Source organism: Nylanderia fulva, unplaced genomic scaffold (genome assembly GCF_048542155.1).
Source record: "Nylanderia fulva isolate GAGA-0341 unplaced genomic scaffold, ASM4854215v1 Scaffold72, whole genome shotgun sequence".
NCBI lineage: Eukaryota > Metazoa > Arthropoda > Insecta > Hymenoptera > Formicidae > Nylanderia > Nylanderia fulva.
Genome location: NW_028190830.1, coordinates 130,139 through 147,250, shown reverse-complemented (window position 1 = coordinate 147,250; position 17,112 = coordinate 130,139). Strand labels below are relative to the sequence as shown.

At 33.8% G+C, this 17,112-nt stretch overlaps 1 protein-coding gene across 4 annotated transcripts in view; it reads left to right on the top strand.

Annotated features, from left to right (window-relative positions):
* Ssdp (Sequence-specific single-stranded DNA-binding protein) overlaps positions 1 to 17,112 on the top strand; it is a 27,618-nt gene extending 10,506 nt beyond the window's left edge. For 2 of the 4 annotated variants that reach the window (XM_029307459.2, XM_029307462.2), the window contains 5 exons: positions 608 to 637; positions 1,614 to 1,822; positions 1,906 to 2,076; positions 2,849 to 3,049; positions 12,335 to 17,112. In XM_029307459.2, the coding sequence (XP_029163292.1) occupies positions 608 to 637; positions 1,614 to 1,822; positions 1,906 to 2,076; positions 2,849 to 3,049; positions 12,335 to 12,439 (716 nt within the window). In that variant the 3' untranslated portion in view covers positions 12,440 to 17,112. Of the gene's footprint in view, positions 1 to 607; positions 638 to 1,613; positions 1,823 to 1,905; positions 2,077 to 2,848; positions 3,050 to 5,164; positions 10,910 to 12,334 lie in introns of those variants that run through there. The other 2 variants (XM_029307461.2, XM_029307460.2) reach the window with 2 other exon arrangements.

Genomic DNA, 17,112 nt, shown 5'->3' with positions numbered 1-17,112 from the left:
AGCAATAAACGAATAAGTAATATTTCAAATTGGATTGGATTGCTGTGATGTGGAGTGGATTGGTTTTTGAATTGTCTAGTTACAAGCAGTGGTGTAGTTTGCGTTCGATTGTTACTGCTATATATACAGTTTTGTGTAATTAGTATGCAAATATGTATCTCTCTCAATGGTTCTCTCTACCAAATATTTTATTTGATATGCTTTTATATGAATTTTTTTTCTATTTTCCTCAACAAGTAATTTGTACTGTTACGTATGATATATTGTGTCTTCCAGGAACATTCGGTCATCTCACAAAATCCAGATGCGAAAAAATGCAATTTATGATTAAAAAGTATACTTTTTTAAAGTATTATGAATTTTTATAGAATTGATAAATAATTTGTGCACTTAATGTAAATTTTATTAATTAATTACAGTCAACAATAGTTTACCTTAATTTTTTTTACCAAGAACTGTTTTTAAATAATTCATGAGTAAGTTGTATAATTATTAAAAATTCAATATAACTTTTATTTACTATACCACTGCAAAATAACTAGGCTTTACCACCATGAACCTGACCTTACCTACCTGCCGTACTAATGTGTGCTCTTGTGTTCCTCAGGCGAAGCTGGAGAATTTGTAGGGTGGCAAGGTAGGAAGCAACCCAGCAACCAAATCACACTCACATTAATTAGTCGAACCTAACTTTCATTTTTTTTCTCCTCCTTGCCTTTAATTTTTTTTAAATTTCCATTTTATATAATAAAGATATAAGAATTGTGCACCGGCTTTGCTCTACTTGCAAAATTGTTCGCTCATCCGAATTAGCATCCAGCATGACAATCGATTAAATATTTTATTGTTAGTTGTGTGTAGAAAGAAGTTTTATATAATTGCGTGATACGTTTGCGCGTCTTTAATTTAAAAAGAAACTGCAATATATGTAACTACTTTATATGGATATTTTTAAATTAAAAGGTACATGAATATGTCGCTGAGAATTTTTTTATCATGCTAAATGCAGATGCAAAAACTTAAATCATATTTGTGTTTAACAATATATTTAAAGTATTATTATTAATGCCACATTGTGTACGTCTGCCTCTCCTTGCAAAGCAACATAAATGATACACTATTCAATAACTATACAAAGCAAAAAATCGCTTTTACATATGAAATAACTGTTCAGAATTTAACGGTACAGCTAAATTTTATTTTATTTTTTTAAATTGTTGAATATATACAATTTAAATAATTGCAATGTCCTTTGCTTCCCCAAAATATCACTCTGTTTTCTATTTTCAGCATGAGCTTTTCACTGTTAATTTGTGTGGTGACAGTTGTTTGATCAGCATGTCATCCAAAGGCTTTTCATCTTGAGCTAGACTTTGCTGAAGCATGACTCTTCATTTTGGCACTTTGAGTCCGCACTTAATATTATCTTGCACACACGATAGAGCACACAATCTCATACACAAATTTATTATATATCGTAGACTTTACAAGTTCACGAAAGAATTTAGTCCACAAGATCGTAATTAGCAATTAGTATTAACATCAAGCTAGAACAAACGTTAACAGTATCATACTTAGCAATCAAATATACCAAACTTTACCTCCTATCTTAGGTCCGCCGGGAATGAGCCCTATGAATCCGAGGATGAATCCTCCACGTGGACCAGGCATGGGTCCGATGGGTCCTGGTAGTTATCCAAATATGAGGGGTCCGCCACCCAACAGTACCCTGGGCCCAGGCGGACCAGGAGGTCCAGGAATGCCACCGATGAGTATGGCTGCTCCAGGTGGCAGACAACAATGGCAACCAAACACATCTACGGTATAAACATACACATTTTTTCTGCACTTTTAACTGTGACTTTAAAGAGCACAAAGTTTCTAACACGTATCTTTTGTATGCAGCCGATGAATTATTCGTCGTCATCACCGGGTAACTACGGAGGACCACCTGGATCAACAGGTCCGCCAGGACCCGGGACACCTATTATGCCTAGCCCCCAAGATAGCAGCAATAGCGGAGGAGAAAATATGTACACCATGATGAAACCTGTACCTGGAGGAAATATGCCGGGTGTAAGTGTAATTGCTGAAACTAATCAGCTGTCATTTTTTAATACATGCAGTTATTGAGAAAACAACAATTGTGTAGGAAAGAGGAAAGGAAAATAAAATGTTTGTACACTAGTTTATTTTATATAAACTAGTGTACATAATAAAAAGTAAATAATAGATAAAAAGTAATGTAAAAGTGTGTTAATAATCACATAAAATTACACTGGTATACAAACATTTTATTTATATTCATTAAAAACTGTAGATTTTTCTCTTTTCAACACAATTTTTGTTTTCTTAATAACTGCATGCATTAAAAAATGACAGCTGACTAATTTCAGCAATTTCCTATGAGACACCTTGTATTTGACAAAATGGTAAATTGTTACAAAAATGAGTATATAAAAAATTATTGGTCGTTAAATCAAAATATATCTGAATTTGGTTATTCTAAATGGCAGGCCAAACTTTGCTAAAAAAATCACATAAAAATAATTTATTTAAGCTTTATCAAAAATATATTAATATTTTAGATCCGCCATTTTAAATTTGAAATTCTGATGTTATATTCGGATTCAGCGACCTCAAATACCTTGATACGAAAATTATTACGGAAATATAAGAATTTTTTTTTTATACACTGGTGGCACGAAAATCTCATTCTTACCACAACTACGAAGGGGTTAAATTCTCATTATATTCACTATTGTATGTATTGAACTAGACTTTTTTTTAATTTATAAAAGCAATCGATGTTGGAAGTATTTATATAAAAACGTGGGCGATATTTTAGGATTTCCCAATGAGTGGTGGACCAGAAGGAGGCCCAATGGGACCAATGGGTCCTAATACAATGGGTCCGGTCCTAAATGGCGATGGTCTTGACGGAATGAAAAATAGTCCAGCGAATGGTGGCCCCGGGACACCGCGAGAAGATAGCGGTAGCGGAATGGGTGATTATAATCTGGGAGGATTCGGAGCTCCTGGAGAGAATGTGAGTATGCACAGGTTCTTTTGCAACTACTCCTAATGGTGACTCGATGCGTTGTTGTGGATTTGTATGCCGATGACGATTTCCTTTTGTCCATCCATTTTATTGAAGAGGAAGAGTAGTCTGAAACAGAAAGAAACAATTTTAAATTATTTTACGTTTTTTCGACACGATTTTCTTTATACGTGTTATATGGCATACAAATTCGTGTTACAACTTGTTGCCCTTTTCTAATCATCTCAATTAACAGCCACAAGCGCTTCTATCAATACGGCGGATATTTCACGTATTTTGCTAAAATAATATGGGTTCAGTCACGTTCAAAGGGAGTTTTGATCTTTAGCCTCGCTCCAACAGGCTTGTTTGTTAATGCTTTCTTACAGAGTACTTGTCCCATAAATTTTACGAAAGGTGTTCTGTTTAATCACGCGTTATATGGTATTTTGGCAAGTTAATCAGCCAGTCACATTTGATCGCATCTAATAATGTCATATAACCGTATTCGCTGAAATTGCGTCTAACTACTATCGCACTAACAGTTTGTCTAACGATGCAGTTGTAAAGTGGGCAGAAAGATGACGAGACTTAACGTAACGTTCATATAATATAAGCTTAATGTACCTTATTTGATATAAGATTATAAAATCGTGAATATAACTATTCACTTAGATTTTATAAAATCTCATTATTTTTAATATGATATATTTGAGATTTTATAAAATCTCATTATTTTTAATATGATATATTTAATCGAGTTACATGAATTAAAGTTAATTCTTTAGAAGATAGCACATTTATAATCTTTTATTTTTTAAGTTAGTAATTATTCTTGAATTTTTTCTGCGTACTTTATGAAGTAAGGTATCAAATTATTTTCGTGCGACAAAATAACCGAACCTTTGATTGAATCGCGTAAACAATTTTACATGCTGTTGATCTTATATGCTGTTGTATAAAATTATTATCGGTAGGATATGACAAGGAACAGTCACGACGCTTTTATCCTCAATTTTTGTTGAAACTTTGTCCATTTGTATGATAATTGAAATTAAACAAAATACTTTTGCCAAAGACAAAAATTTGCACTTATGAGATTTCAGCTCGAAAAATTGATATACGTTTGAAACGATATTTATATTTATATTTATGTAGTAATAACTTCCCATAATTTTAAAATTTGTTAAACGTAATTTTTAGTATTTTTAAATTAATTTAAAGTATTTTTATATTAATTAGTATAATAAATATTTTTATATAATTAGTATAATAAATATTTTTAATTATTAATTTTCATATTTTAAGGCTCCTGGGTCCTTGCCATGTTGGATTGTGACGTCAGAGGCGAGAAAGCACACGTTGAAGAAATTCTTATATGGTTTTAGCATACTTTAAAATATCTCGACAACTATTTTTTTCCTTTAACAGTAAATCAACAACCATAAAATGGTCGCGATAGAGATTTTGCCATGTGGAATGACTGCGCATGTGCAAAGATTAGACTTATATTACAATCATTTTACAGTTATTGATTGATTATAAAGAAAAAAGGATCCCAAATAGAGAGCAAGCGTACATCATTTTGACGCTAGTCTGCTACTTGGGATAGTTTTAAGGTATTTTAAGAGTGTACTAAAACTAATATAATCATGATATCAGACTTTGCCATGAGGAATGATGTTATTAGACGTCAAAGTGACGTCATTTTGACGTTTAATGACGTCAGTTTGCTACTTTTGGATCATATTTATCATTTTAGTTGTTGATTGGTTATAAAGAGAAAATAATAATTTTTAAGATATTTTAAAAGTGTTAAAGCCATCTGTAGTGCTATTTCATCGAAATATCTTTTTTATTTTAAAGTGGCTTCTAACGTCACAATCGTAACATGATGATCGGTGAGGAACCAGGAGCCTTAATTAAAAAGCTTTTTCGAGGACATTGTTTTTATCCAATGTGAAATATTTATCAGTAAGAAAGAAGAAATATTGAGCTTCGATATTATTTTGATTACAAATTCGTCGATTCCCAAGCGGCGGCGTCGCGGATGTTCCTTGCGAGTTATCCGACGAGAGAGTTATCAGTAATCACGTACGTGCACCTTCTCTGTATTCTCGACAGTTTTTTTAAAAAGTCGCCTTGGAGTCGCCAGCCCCGAGTTCGTAGATGCCGTAGACTCTACACGTGATGCCGGTATAAACATATACACGTAACGTGTGTGCAGAAAAAAAGCATCGTACGCTCGCTGCATCGTATTCACGTGTTCCATGGTGCGTTCCGGCTAGTTTCATTACACAGTCCGGCCACATGTAGTTTCGTCAGTGGGCTCATATAAAAACGCAGTTGAAAAATTTCTGTTAAATTTAACAGATATCATATGTCCCAAACAATCCACAGAAATTTTTGTGTTAATTTAACATAATACGGATATATGTTCAATGCAGATACGAATACTGTGTTAATATTTTAACACGAAATAAGTGCAAACTTTCAAGTAATTTAAAATAAATTTTGTGTAAATTTAACAGTTTTGTAATGTGAAAATTAACTTTAAAAAAATGTTAATTTTACTTTTCATATCTTTTAAATTATAGAAAAACTCAAATTTTGTCTGTAAATTTTAACAGATGTCACTAATAAAACAACATATTTATTATGTAAAATTACAAATAGATGCACTTTTACACGTTTTCAGTTGTTTTAATAATTTAATATTTAAGGTCAATTAACACAGCAGTAATATGTTAAATTAACACACGAATGTGTTAAATATTTAACACAAAAATTTAACGGGGGCCGTTTTTAACGAGAAAACACAAATTTTCCTACTGTGTAGTGAGCTGTATAGGGCGAAAGAAAAGAAACGGAGATTATTCGTGTCAGACGCGGCGTTATTAATTGCTCCTACTCGATTAGGGTTAGCACTTAAGCGCTCATTCATTGCACTATTACTGCTACTACTATAACTACTACTACTATTACTACTACTATTCACTATACTACTAAACGGCGCAGATACTTTAACAACGAGATTATTCGTATTACACGTGCGATTTGCCGCGTAGGAATACAATATGTATATGCTTTCTCTAAATACTCAGAAGGTTGCAAGACTAGATATATTCGTTTTTTTATGTCTTTTTTTACTATTATGTACTATTATTATTATTATTATATCTATAATTTGCTACGGAAACTAGCAAATATTTTACTTAAGATTTTTTTAGCAGATTATTTTCTATTATTTATATTTATTTGACAATTAGATCGTAAGCAAAGGTGCCTGAAACATTACGTAAAGATTGTTACAAAGATACATCACACAAACACAAAGCACACACACACACACAGCCAAACATACACAGGGTGATTCGTTTACACCAATAGGATATACGTACATAACTGTCCGCTACTGTGATTACTAATCGCATAATTATTAATCGATTTTTACGTTCTTGTTTTTTTTTATCTCGTTTAAACTCATTACTTATTTGTATTAATGTTGTCAGTCCTTGCTACTCGGATACTTACAAATTTACAAATATTACCCGAGTACCAAAAATCGTCGAGTATCCGGATATTTCAGGTCACCACAAATACACAATTGAAAAATTTGTGTTAAATTTAACATATATTGTCATGTCCCAAACGGTCCATCAAAATTTTTGTGTTAACATAATACAGATATGTTAAATGGTGACATACTGTGTTGAAATAAATTTTGTGTAAATTTAACATAAAATTGTAAAATATAATTTTAAAAAATGTTAATTTTACATTTTATTATTTTTTATATTATAGAATAACATCAACGTTTTTTCCTGTAAATTTTAACAGATAAATCTTGTCACTAATAATACAGAACACATTTATTATGTAAAATTGAAAATACATGCAAATGGTGTTATTTTGACACATTTTTTTCAATTGTTTTAATAATTTAACATTTAAGTTCAAATAACACGATAGCAATATATTAAATTAGCACACGAATGTAATATTTAGCACAAAAATTTTAATAGGGACCTTTTTTAAACAAGAAACCACAAATTTTTCAACTACGTATGTTTATTAATATGTATTTTCAATTAATTAGGGATAGTGTTTACATTAATTTTATAGATATTGTCTATATTTTCTACACCCGAAATGATGCACACATATTAAATTAAAATATATAATATCATATATATATTCGTGTGTTGAAAGTTAGCCGAAAAATTTGATTTGAGAAATATTCTATAAATAATCCTCGATATTCGGTTACCTGGGTTTATTTGGAAAAATAAAATAATACAATCGAATCACCTGAAATCACCGGATACACGAATATTGACAGCACTAATTTGACCTGTTTTTCATCGCATTATAGAGTTAGTTAGCCTTGAATTTTACGACAGGGATCCCGCGCGTCCACGTGAATCTAATTTCTTAGCTTCTGCATATCTTCTTGCATAATGATGAATCACGAGACTCTGTAATGAGGTGAATAGGTCGTATCTATAGGCAAGCTCGGACCGAATCCCTCCATTTGTTTGCTCACAATTTGCTCCCTACATTAGGAGCAGGCGTCTTTTGCAGCGTCATTAGCATTGCAAAATACTCTTATGCGTGCACAGTTGAAAAATTTGTGTTAAATTTAAGAGATATCTCACATGTCCCAAACGGATGTCCACAGAAATTTTTGTGTTAATTTAACATAATATGGATATGTGATACAAATATTGTGTTAATATTTTAACACAAAATAAATTCAAAACTTCAAGTAATTTAAAAATAAATTTTGTGTAAAATTAACATTGTTTTAATGTAAACATTAATTTAGATTTTATCATCTCTACTTATAAAATAAAAAATCAACTTTTTTTTGTAAATTTGAATAAATAAATCTTGTAACTAATAAAACAAAACATATTTATTGTATAAAATTAAAAATAGATGCACGATGTGTTATTTTTACATCTTTTTTCAGTTGTAGTAATATTAATATTTAAGTTTATTTAACACAACAGCAATATGTTAAATTAACACATGAATGTGTTAAATATTTAACACAAAAATGTTAATGGGGACCGTTTTTAACAAGAAAACACAAATTTTCCTACTGTATACATATTTTTGCTCACGGAATAAAAATCGCGAATGTACGTAGAAACGATTAGAATCTGATAGAACGAGGGAAGCTCGCGTAGAAGCTCCGATATTTTCTCAAATTAAATTTGATCGAATTCTCTCTAATCTCTATTTATATTTTTTCGGGACAACGACGAGTCGCGTTGTGCTTCTAATCACTTTTTTCCATATAATAATGTCTGTAATAGAAGTGCGATAATTAGAAATCGTTCCTAAAATCTGATCTCTCACTTGAAAATCTCTGTAGACTCGGTCAACGTTAGTTTCGCCGTCGTTCTTGTATAAAATATATATGTAAAGTTCTCGTCGCATTGCTCAATTTTTATTGTTCATATAGAGGACGAAAAGAGAGAAGAATCTTTAAAAAAAGGCAGAATTTTTAAGCTCTATTTTTAATCGTTGACCCTCGCGATTCGAACAACGATTCGTGTAAGTTAATCGGTCGGTAGTTTTCATCTCCTATATACTGGTAGCTAATTAATAAGATTGTACACTTTTGATGATGAGAGGCGGATTTTGCGAGGCGAATGGTTTACCGCTACTATATAGTTTAAACAAGGTACTTGAGAGAGAAAGTATAAGAGAAATTTTATATATATTTATATATGTATATACGTATATGTATATATATATATATATATATATATATATATACACATACGTAGACATATGCATATAAATATATATAATATATATATGCAGATGTTAATATTTTTGTATGAACATAAGATTACGTGCGAGTACTGAACCTTTTAATGAGCGAGTATAGATAGAGAAACGGAAGATATAATGCGATGTGGGTGAGAGGCGAGAGATTCCCGGAATCCATCCGTCCGCATTGATTGATTATAGGTCAGTACTGGACTATACTGTGCTGCTATTAGTTATGTTTAACTTATAGTGCTGAAAAAGATCATTGATGGAATTTTATGTAGAAAAAAAATAATACACGGAGAAAATGTGGGTGTGTGAGGGAGAGAGAGAGAGAGAGTTAAAAGTGTGCATGCTCTGGGATCTCGACGGCAAGACGCGCTTGCAAGTTTTTTTTATTGTCTCGTAAAATAGCTCATTGTTAGAAAAGCTGAACGTTCTTTTTAACGCTTTCGTTTTTTTATACATTTTTTTATCTGGGATCGTGGATTAACTGATTGATCGCTATGATAAAAAAAGGTGTGTGTTTTTTTGCTTTACATCACATTTTACGCCACATTTGTAACAAGGTACGTTGTTGTAAGTACACAGATTTGATGTTATATAGACCAACGAAGCGAAAAATCATTCAAGTTTGTTTTTTTCTCTTTCGGTCTCATCGATCACTCGGTAGATCTTATAATTGAAGCTTGCAATCGAAACTTGCAAATCTACGAATTTGTTTTGCGAAATATATATCGCGGGATACAGCCTTGTTTGAAGGCTGCCTGTTGCCGATATTTTGGAGTCCACGTCTTGCCGTTCAGTCCACACAAATAGAAAACAGAGGGTTTGTTCTATATTGCTGCACTGATGAACTAGTGCATACTGGTGTAGTTAGAGTGAACCAAAGGGTTTGTTCTTTACTGCTGCACTGGTGAACCAGTGCACACGTGTAATAAGTTAAAGTGAGATAAATATATTTTGTTTCATTCTAACTTACTGTACTAGTGTGCACTAATTCATCAGTGTAGCAATAAAGAACAAACCCAAAGTATACTTTGGTCTGTTCGTTTTAGCTGAATTGGTTGCACTAATTCAGAGTTTGGGTTTGTTCTTTATTGCTGCACTGATAAACTAGTGCAAGAAGTTAGAGTGAGACAAATATATTTTGTTTTACTCTAATTTACTGCAACAGTCTGCACTAGTTCACTAGTAAACCCAAAGTATACTTGGATCTGTTCCTTTTAGCTGAACTGGCTGCACTAATTCAGAGTTTGGGTTTGTTCTTTATTGTTGCACTAGTGAACTAGTGCAGACTGTTGCAATAAGTTAGAAAGAAACAAAATATATTTGTTTCACTCTAATTTATTGCACTAGTTTATCAGTGCAGCAATAAAGAAGAAACTCAAGATAAATTCTGAATTGATACAGCCAGTTCAGGTAAAACGAACAGACTTATCGGGTTTGTTCTTTATTGCTGCACTAGTGAACTAGTGCAATGAGTTAAAGCGAGACAAATATATTTTGTTTCATTCTAACTTACTGCATCAATCTGCACTAATTCACTAGTGCAACAATAAAGAAGGAACCCCTTGTCTCCCTTTAACTTGTTGCACCAAGTGTGCACCAGTTCAGCAGTGCAACAACAGAGAACAAAGCCAATAAGTACACGCGCTTGTACGGAATAATCCTTTCTTTTTCGATCACGAGGTATTATAACATACACGAGTCAATGAGTGAAGAAAAAGCTCGGTGAAGCGGCGCATTGAGGGTACGAAGCTCGAACAGGACTCGGTCTTGGGATGGGTCTCTCGAAAATCAATTGTACGATATGCTCCGAATTCACTAATTGTAATAGTTGTTCTCTCGAGCGCGAGAGAACAACTAGAGATTTGATTTTCGCGACGTGAAGACTTTGAACTTTGGAAATAACAGAGATACGCGAAAAAGGGGAACGCACAGTTTGGTACCCTTAATGCCAACTTACTTGATATTACTTCTCGTTGTAAGTCGAACTCTTATTGCTGAATGGTAACATAATTAGTATATGCCTAAGCCAGGGGAGATCGAGACAATAAATGTAATCCTGTTACACTGAGACTATTGCGTTTTTCTTTTTTATTTATTACGATTCAATCCGAGGGGTGCTGGCTATCATCAGTATTTATATATAACTATCTGTCTCCGTGTATATTTGCACTTGTGCTAATCACACACACATACACACACACACACACATACATCACTTGTGTTTCATTTGTTTGCTTTGATCGTTCCATTAGCCGATCAGTGTTACTCTTTTTTTAACTTAGTAAACTCACTAATTATTCTATATATATACTTATTTGCTGGATCTTTCGACACTGATTTGACGCTAAATCGAAACGTTGCACTATTGCTGCGGCTGTGGAACACACATTTGTCATTAATGTCGATGTTGCACTTTTGTTGAGAGAGAACGAATTATTACATTGTTCCGTAATATAATATATTATACATACACATAAGTGGAAAATCGGACTAGAACAGAACGATAGCTGTATATAGTACTAGCCTGTACTGACCTGTAGCACATGGATGCGTCAGCGCAAAGCGAATCGATGGATTGCGAGAGATCGGAAAAAAAGTAACGCGACAAAAAAAAATCCGAAGAAGGCGGAAGAGTTTTTCTTCGCTAGAGAGGAGATAAACATAAGTGTGTGAAGGACGACACGTCGAGTTTCTCTATAGAGTACCTTTTTTTTCACTATACTATACCTATCGTTTATAGTCGATGAGGTGTTGTGCGTGCGTGGGGGGCAGGCAGCAGATAATAAATTTTTTTCGTTGTGCCATTATTATTATTATTATTGTTTTTATTATTATTATCATCATTATGTTGCTGTGTATTATTATTTTCGGCTCGACACGGGCTTCACTATCTTACGTAACGTCCATGTGTTGTGGGTCAGAGCACCCTTGAGCAAAAAAAAAAAAACAGTACCTTAAGCCCCACTTTTCTTTCGATTTCCCGACAACACGAGACCGACACCTCCCAGTGTCTTCTCCTATATAGTTTAGGAGTTTTTCGTTTTCTCACGAGCCCGGCCCCTTCACGACGCACCGCCATCATCACGCTGCGCTTTTAACGCGTATTCACCGGCCAGCGTTTTCGCACGAACTGGGTGAAGACGGAAATTTTTTCGCGGGACTCCTCGGTTTCCCTCTGGCGGATAATTCCCTTAACAGCACACATATCCCAAAGACGTTCAGAGAACATCCTGAGGATGTCATCTGGATATCCTCCGGATATTCTCTGAATATTCTCTGGATATCCTCTGAATGTCTTTCGGATACAGTGTGCTGTTAGGGTCGGGTATATACAAAATTAAATCGTGATCTTTCTCACTGCGTCGGAGAGTTATCGAAGAGTCCCACGAATCATCTCGCTGGTGAAAGACGCCGCGCGGAACTTTGGGCAAGGTTAATAGTGGGCCTGCCTGATCGTTTTACCGTGTAACCGGCCTGGTGTTGGTTGATTCGCAGGATCAGACCGAGTCGGCGGCCATCCTGAAGATCAAGGAGAGCATGCAGGAAGAGGCGAAGAGGTTTGAGAAGGATTCAGACCCTCCCGATTATTTCATACAATAACTCTTCACGAGTCGTTGGACCCCGAGACCAAATTAACAGTCTAAGAGATAAAAAGAAAAAAGAACACAATCAATTTCCTTTCTTCCTTTAGTCTGAGATAACTTAACTCTACTCTTCTCCCTCCGCCGTGAGAAAAAACCACCCTCTCTTCCCTCTACGTTTTCTCTTTACTTCTCTCTTTCTCTCACTCTCTTTTTCTCCCTCTCTCCATCCCTTTCTCCGCTGCATCATCTCTCACCAAATCTGCACCAAGATCTTCCTCTCCTCTTTTTTTCCGAGCCGAGAAGTGGCGTAAATCGACCCGTCCTTTTTGTCGCGCGTTTTTTCGCGGAGAGGACCATCAGAGGATGTCAAGACGAGAGAGATCTTTTTGAGACGGAGGCAGAAAGAGAGAGAAAGAGAAAGAGAGCGACTCGATCTCGCGCAACTCTCATGTCGACCGACGTTTTTTTTTCTCGCACAGCGAATATATATTGTACAGTATCAGTACCGGATATTGAAAGTGCTGTTATAATCCTTAAGATGGGTGCACACTGCGAGCGAATCAACAGCGAACCACGAGGGCTGTATAGGGGATATTCAAAATTTCTCTGTGATGTCTCGCTTTACTGGACGAATCGAGCCAAATGCGTGTATCGAAATGTTCGATTATTCTATTTATAACGATTATATTCCATTTATGCTACTGCGTGGCGGTGTAAACATAATTCCCCGAAATTTTTCAACGGCGAAAGTTCGCTTTTTCGCTGTTTGTTCCTTCAGTGTTTACCCACCTTTGGGCTGCGACCGCGAACATTGTTCTAGTATCTTAATATATACATATATATATGATGAGGAGAGAAAGAGAGAGAGAGAGAGAGAGAGAGAAAGAGAGAGAAAGAAAGATAGAGGGAGAGAGAAAGAGAGAATGTGTGTGATAGTATATTAATAGTAAAATTATAATTATAGTTAAATTTTTGAAATTTTTATGACAAGTAATACAGGATTAATCCGTGAAATTTTTTAAACGATGTTCTCGATCGCAGTCGTCTCAATCTGTAACAACCTCCATCATAATATTGTATCATATACAAATATCAGTGTTGTATGAGCAAATTTCTTAAATTGAAAACAGACCGGTTGTTTCAATGTCTTACAAAATAATTGTGATGAATTGAGACTAGGGCTACAAATTTTGCTAATATGCGAATATCCAGATAATTTTTTGATGAATATTACATTATCTAATATTCTATAAAAATTTGTTTTGTTTCTATAAAAATTTATTTGTTTTTTTTTATATATTTATCTGATATATTTATGAACTTAATTTGTTTGAATTTGATTTGACACTAATCATAATCGATCTGTAAACTTTATTCGCTGAAATTTAATTCGACACTTTGTAATCGCTACTCTTCTACAAAGAGTTTATTGATTGCAACAGTGATTGTTGTACCACGATGATGGAGGTTGTTCATACAAAGTGGTTCAAATCGTCTGCCATCGTCGTTAAGATTTCAAGAGAACCAAGGACGATGACAGACGTGAAGGACCAAAAAGGGAGATTAATCGAGTGAAATGGAAAAGAAAAAAAACTTTCCACGGATAGAGCGTATAAATCGCTAGAGGTGATAAGACGTTTACGATCGCGAAGGTGGAAGCTACATCGTTCGAATGAGGAAGATTTTTTGGTATTCCGTCACGATCGAGGACCAAATTTATTTCTACCGTACGATAGGAATGCGATTATCTCATCGCGCACCCTTTCTGGGGCTTCAAGCTTAAAAAGAAGAAAGAAAGGGGTGCTTTATTCATCTTTATTCAACCGGTTACAAAGCATTCTGTTAGAATTTACGCGCGTTTTTTGTTGTACATACAACGCATTTCAGGATCAACCGGTGACCTCTCACGATATTGTTCTTATCACTAATCACTATAGATAATATTTTATTTTTTTCAACTCTTTATAAAAAGCAATTTTTTAGGGAAATTTGATGTTTTTTTTTCAATTAAAGAAAGATTAACACGTGGGTATAATCGTGATTTAATGATATATAATTTAATTATAATCTATATAGTATATGTTTAGGTTTAATCTTTTCATAAGTCGTTAAATGTAGAATTATATTATTGCATTGGGTACAATTGTTTTTTAATTGTCAAATAAAAAACATAAAAAAAATATTGGAATAATTTTTTTCCAATATTGCACATTGCACCGCGATTTAATCGACAAACGTGGTGATATGATTAGGGAATCATATAATTCTAATTGTTAAATATTGATATATTATTAATGAGAAATATATAAAATTAATGGAAATATCACTTTCAATTAATAATTATTTACAAAGAAGTTACTGATTTCTGTTCACTTTTTAAGGGGAAATAATTTTTTCATGATATTAGCATTTTTTAAAAATAAAAAATATAGCACTTTCTGTGCAACTGATTGCTATTATTTTCCAAGATATTTATTCTTACTCAATATACATATATCATGTCAGATATCTTGTATATCCGCTGATTGGTAAGTTATCGATTGCAATTCAGCATCTTACTGTGTATAATAATAATAATAAAATTATGCGTTAATGCATCATGCTAGGAAGACGATTGCACATTTATTAGCTTCAACGCTTTGTAACCGGTCGTGAATAATCATTTGGGACATTGTTGTAATAATTTCGATAGTCAATGACTGGATCGAACGAGAACTCGCATAAACGATTCCAGCTTGAAGAAGAAATTATTGCTGTCAGATTTTGTACACGATGCGTTTTTTTCTTAAATAGGACACACACATTCATTTTGCTTCAACAATTTCCTGTTGATGTCTGAAATTACTGAATAATATATTTCAGATATCTGAAATTACTATATCTCGAATAGCTCGATCGAATTTCACCGCTATGTATCATCATTAATTATAAAACGAATTTTTCAAGACTCGTCTTAAGAGCGTCGCCCCCTTTTATCGGATCAAAAGTACTGCACATACAGAATAATAATCCCTCGATTGATCGCGAATTAATTTAGCAATTAAATTTTGATGACACTTGCTAAATGAGAAGATGAGAGACACGGAATTTACAGTAATCTCGATCGCTCTCTCTTTATCGTTGAATTCGGGACATTTTACACGATGTATTTTGTATAAAAAAAGAAAAAAATAGCATAGTGTGAGTAAGGATGTCTTTCTGGAGGATCATCGAGGTCTGTTCTTCTTGGATGCACTCCCTACGCTTTCGCCCTCTTCCTTTTTTCTCTTTCCAAAGCGTAAAGGTATGTAGTTGTTTCGTTTTTAAGTATAGAAAGCGTGAGAGGAGTACAAGAACAGACCCGATGATTCGATGACGTAGAGGTGTAAATCGCGACGGAGGAGGATGCTCTAATATATAATTTTATTATTCATTTATCTTAATTCGGCGAATTAGTAGGACACACGAAGGATTGAATCGCTATTCTTCAACGAGGGATTGCGCCCTTTATGTTAAATACGTCCTTGTATATTGCTAAGTTTTTAAATGTATGTATGTTCGGACTTGGTCATTATCTCTTTATTTAAAAATATATATTTCGCATTTATATTATTATTGTATGGAAAAAAAGCGATTATGTATATGATAACAAAAAAATGAAATGGAAAGTCTATTTAAGTTATGTTATATATTTAAGGCTTCTCGGTACTCACCGTGGCCATGTTGGATCGTGACGTCACAGCGAGAAAATATTTTAACATTGTTTAAATCCTCCGAAAACTTTTTGACAGTCAACAATCGTAAAATAATTGAAATGTCAGACTTTTTCATGCGAAATGACTGCGCATATGCAAATCTATATACGGATCAAACTTTATATCACAATCATTTTACAGCTGTTGATTGATTGTAAAGGGAAGGTTAGTTTTATATTTTATAATATTTATAAATAATATAAAAAATATTTTAAAAAACTATTTAAAGTTGTGTTTCGTCAAAATATCTTTTTATCTAAAAATAACACGCAAAAATTTTCAGCGTGCTGCATTATCTCGCTTCTGACATCACAATTCAACATGGCCGCGGCGAAGACTCAGGATCCTCAGCGGCATGTTGTTATTTATTTCGATTCGGATCAGGATAGAAATAATTTATTGTTGAGAGAATGTAAGATAATATATATGATAATGATCAAGTCCCGTTCTTAGTTTTACGTATAAACGCGATCGAGAGGGACTGATCCGATATCGATCGCGATCGAAGGGCATAAAGAAATGAAAGAAACAGTAGATATATATAAAGAAAATCGAGTCGCGCGCATAATTTGTTTTTCGCGGATCAGCCGGCGAAATCGCGGACAAGAGCCGAATGTGGGTCAGTCGATTTATTTGTCAAGAAGGCGCACTCACATTTTCGGAGCAGCATCTCTCCCAGCCCCTTTCTCACCCTCGACCGACCCCCTTCTCTCTTGTAATTAATTTACATACGACATATTCATTGTAACACCGATTTACACACATAAACATGTACACATACACGTATACACACACACACACACACATAGGCTGTAAAATTCGCGCGGCTGACCTCACACATTCTACGGATTCACGCATGATTATCGACATAATTATAGATACCTATTACGAGTATAGCATTCAATAGCATAAATAATAAAGTAATTAAATAAATGTCACATATGTATCCTATCAA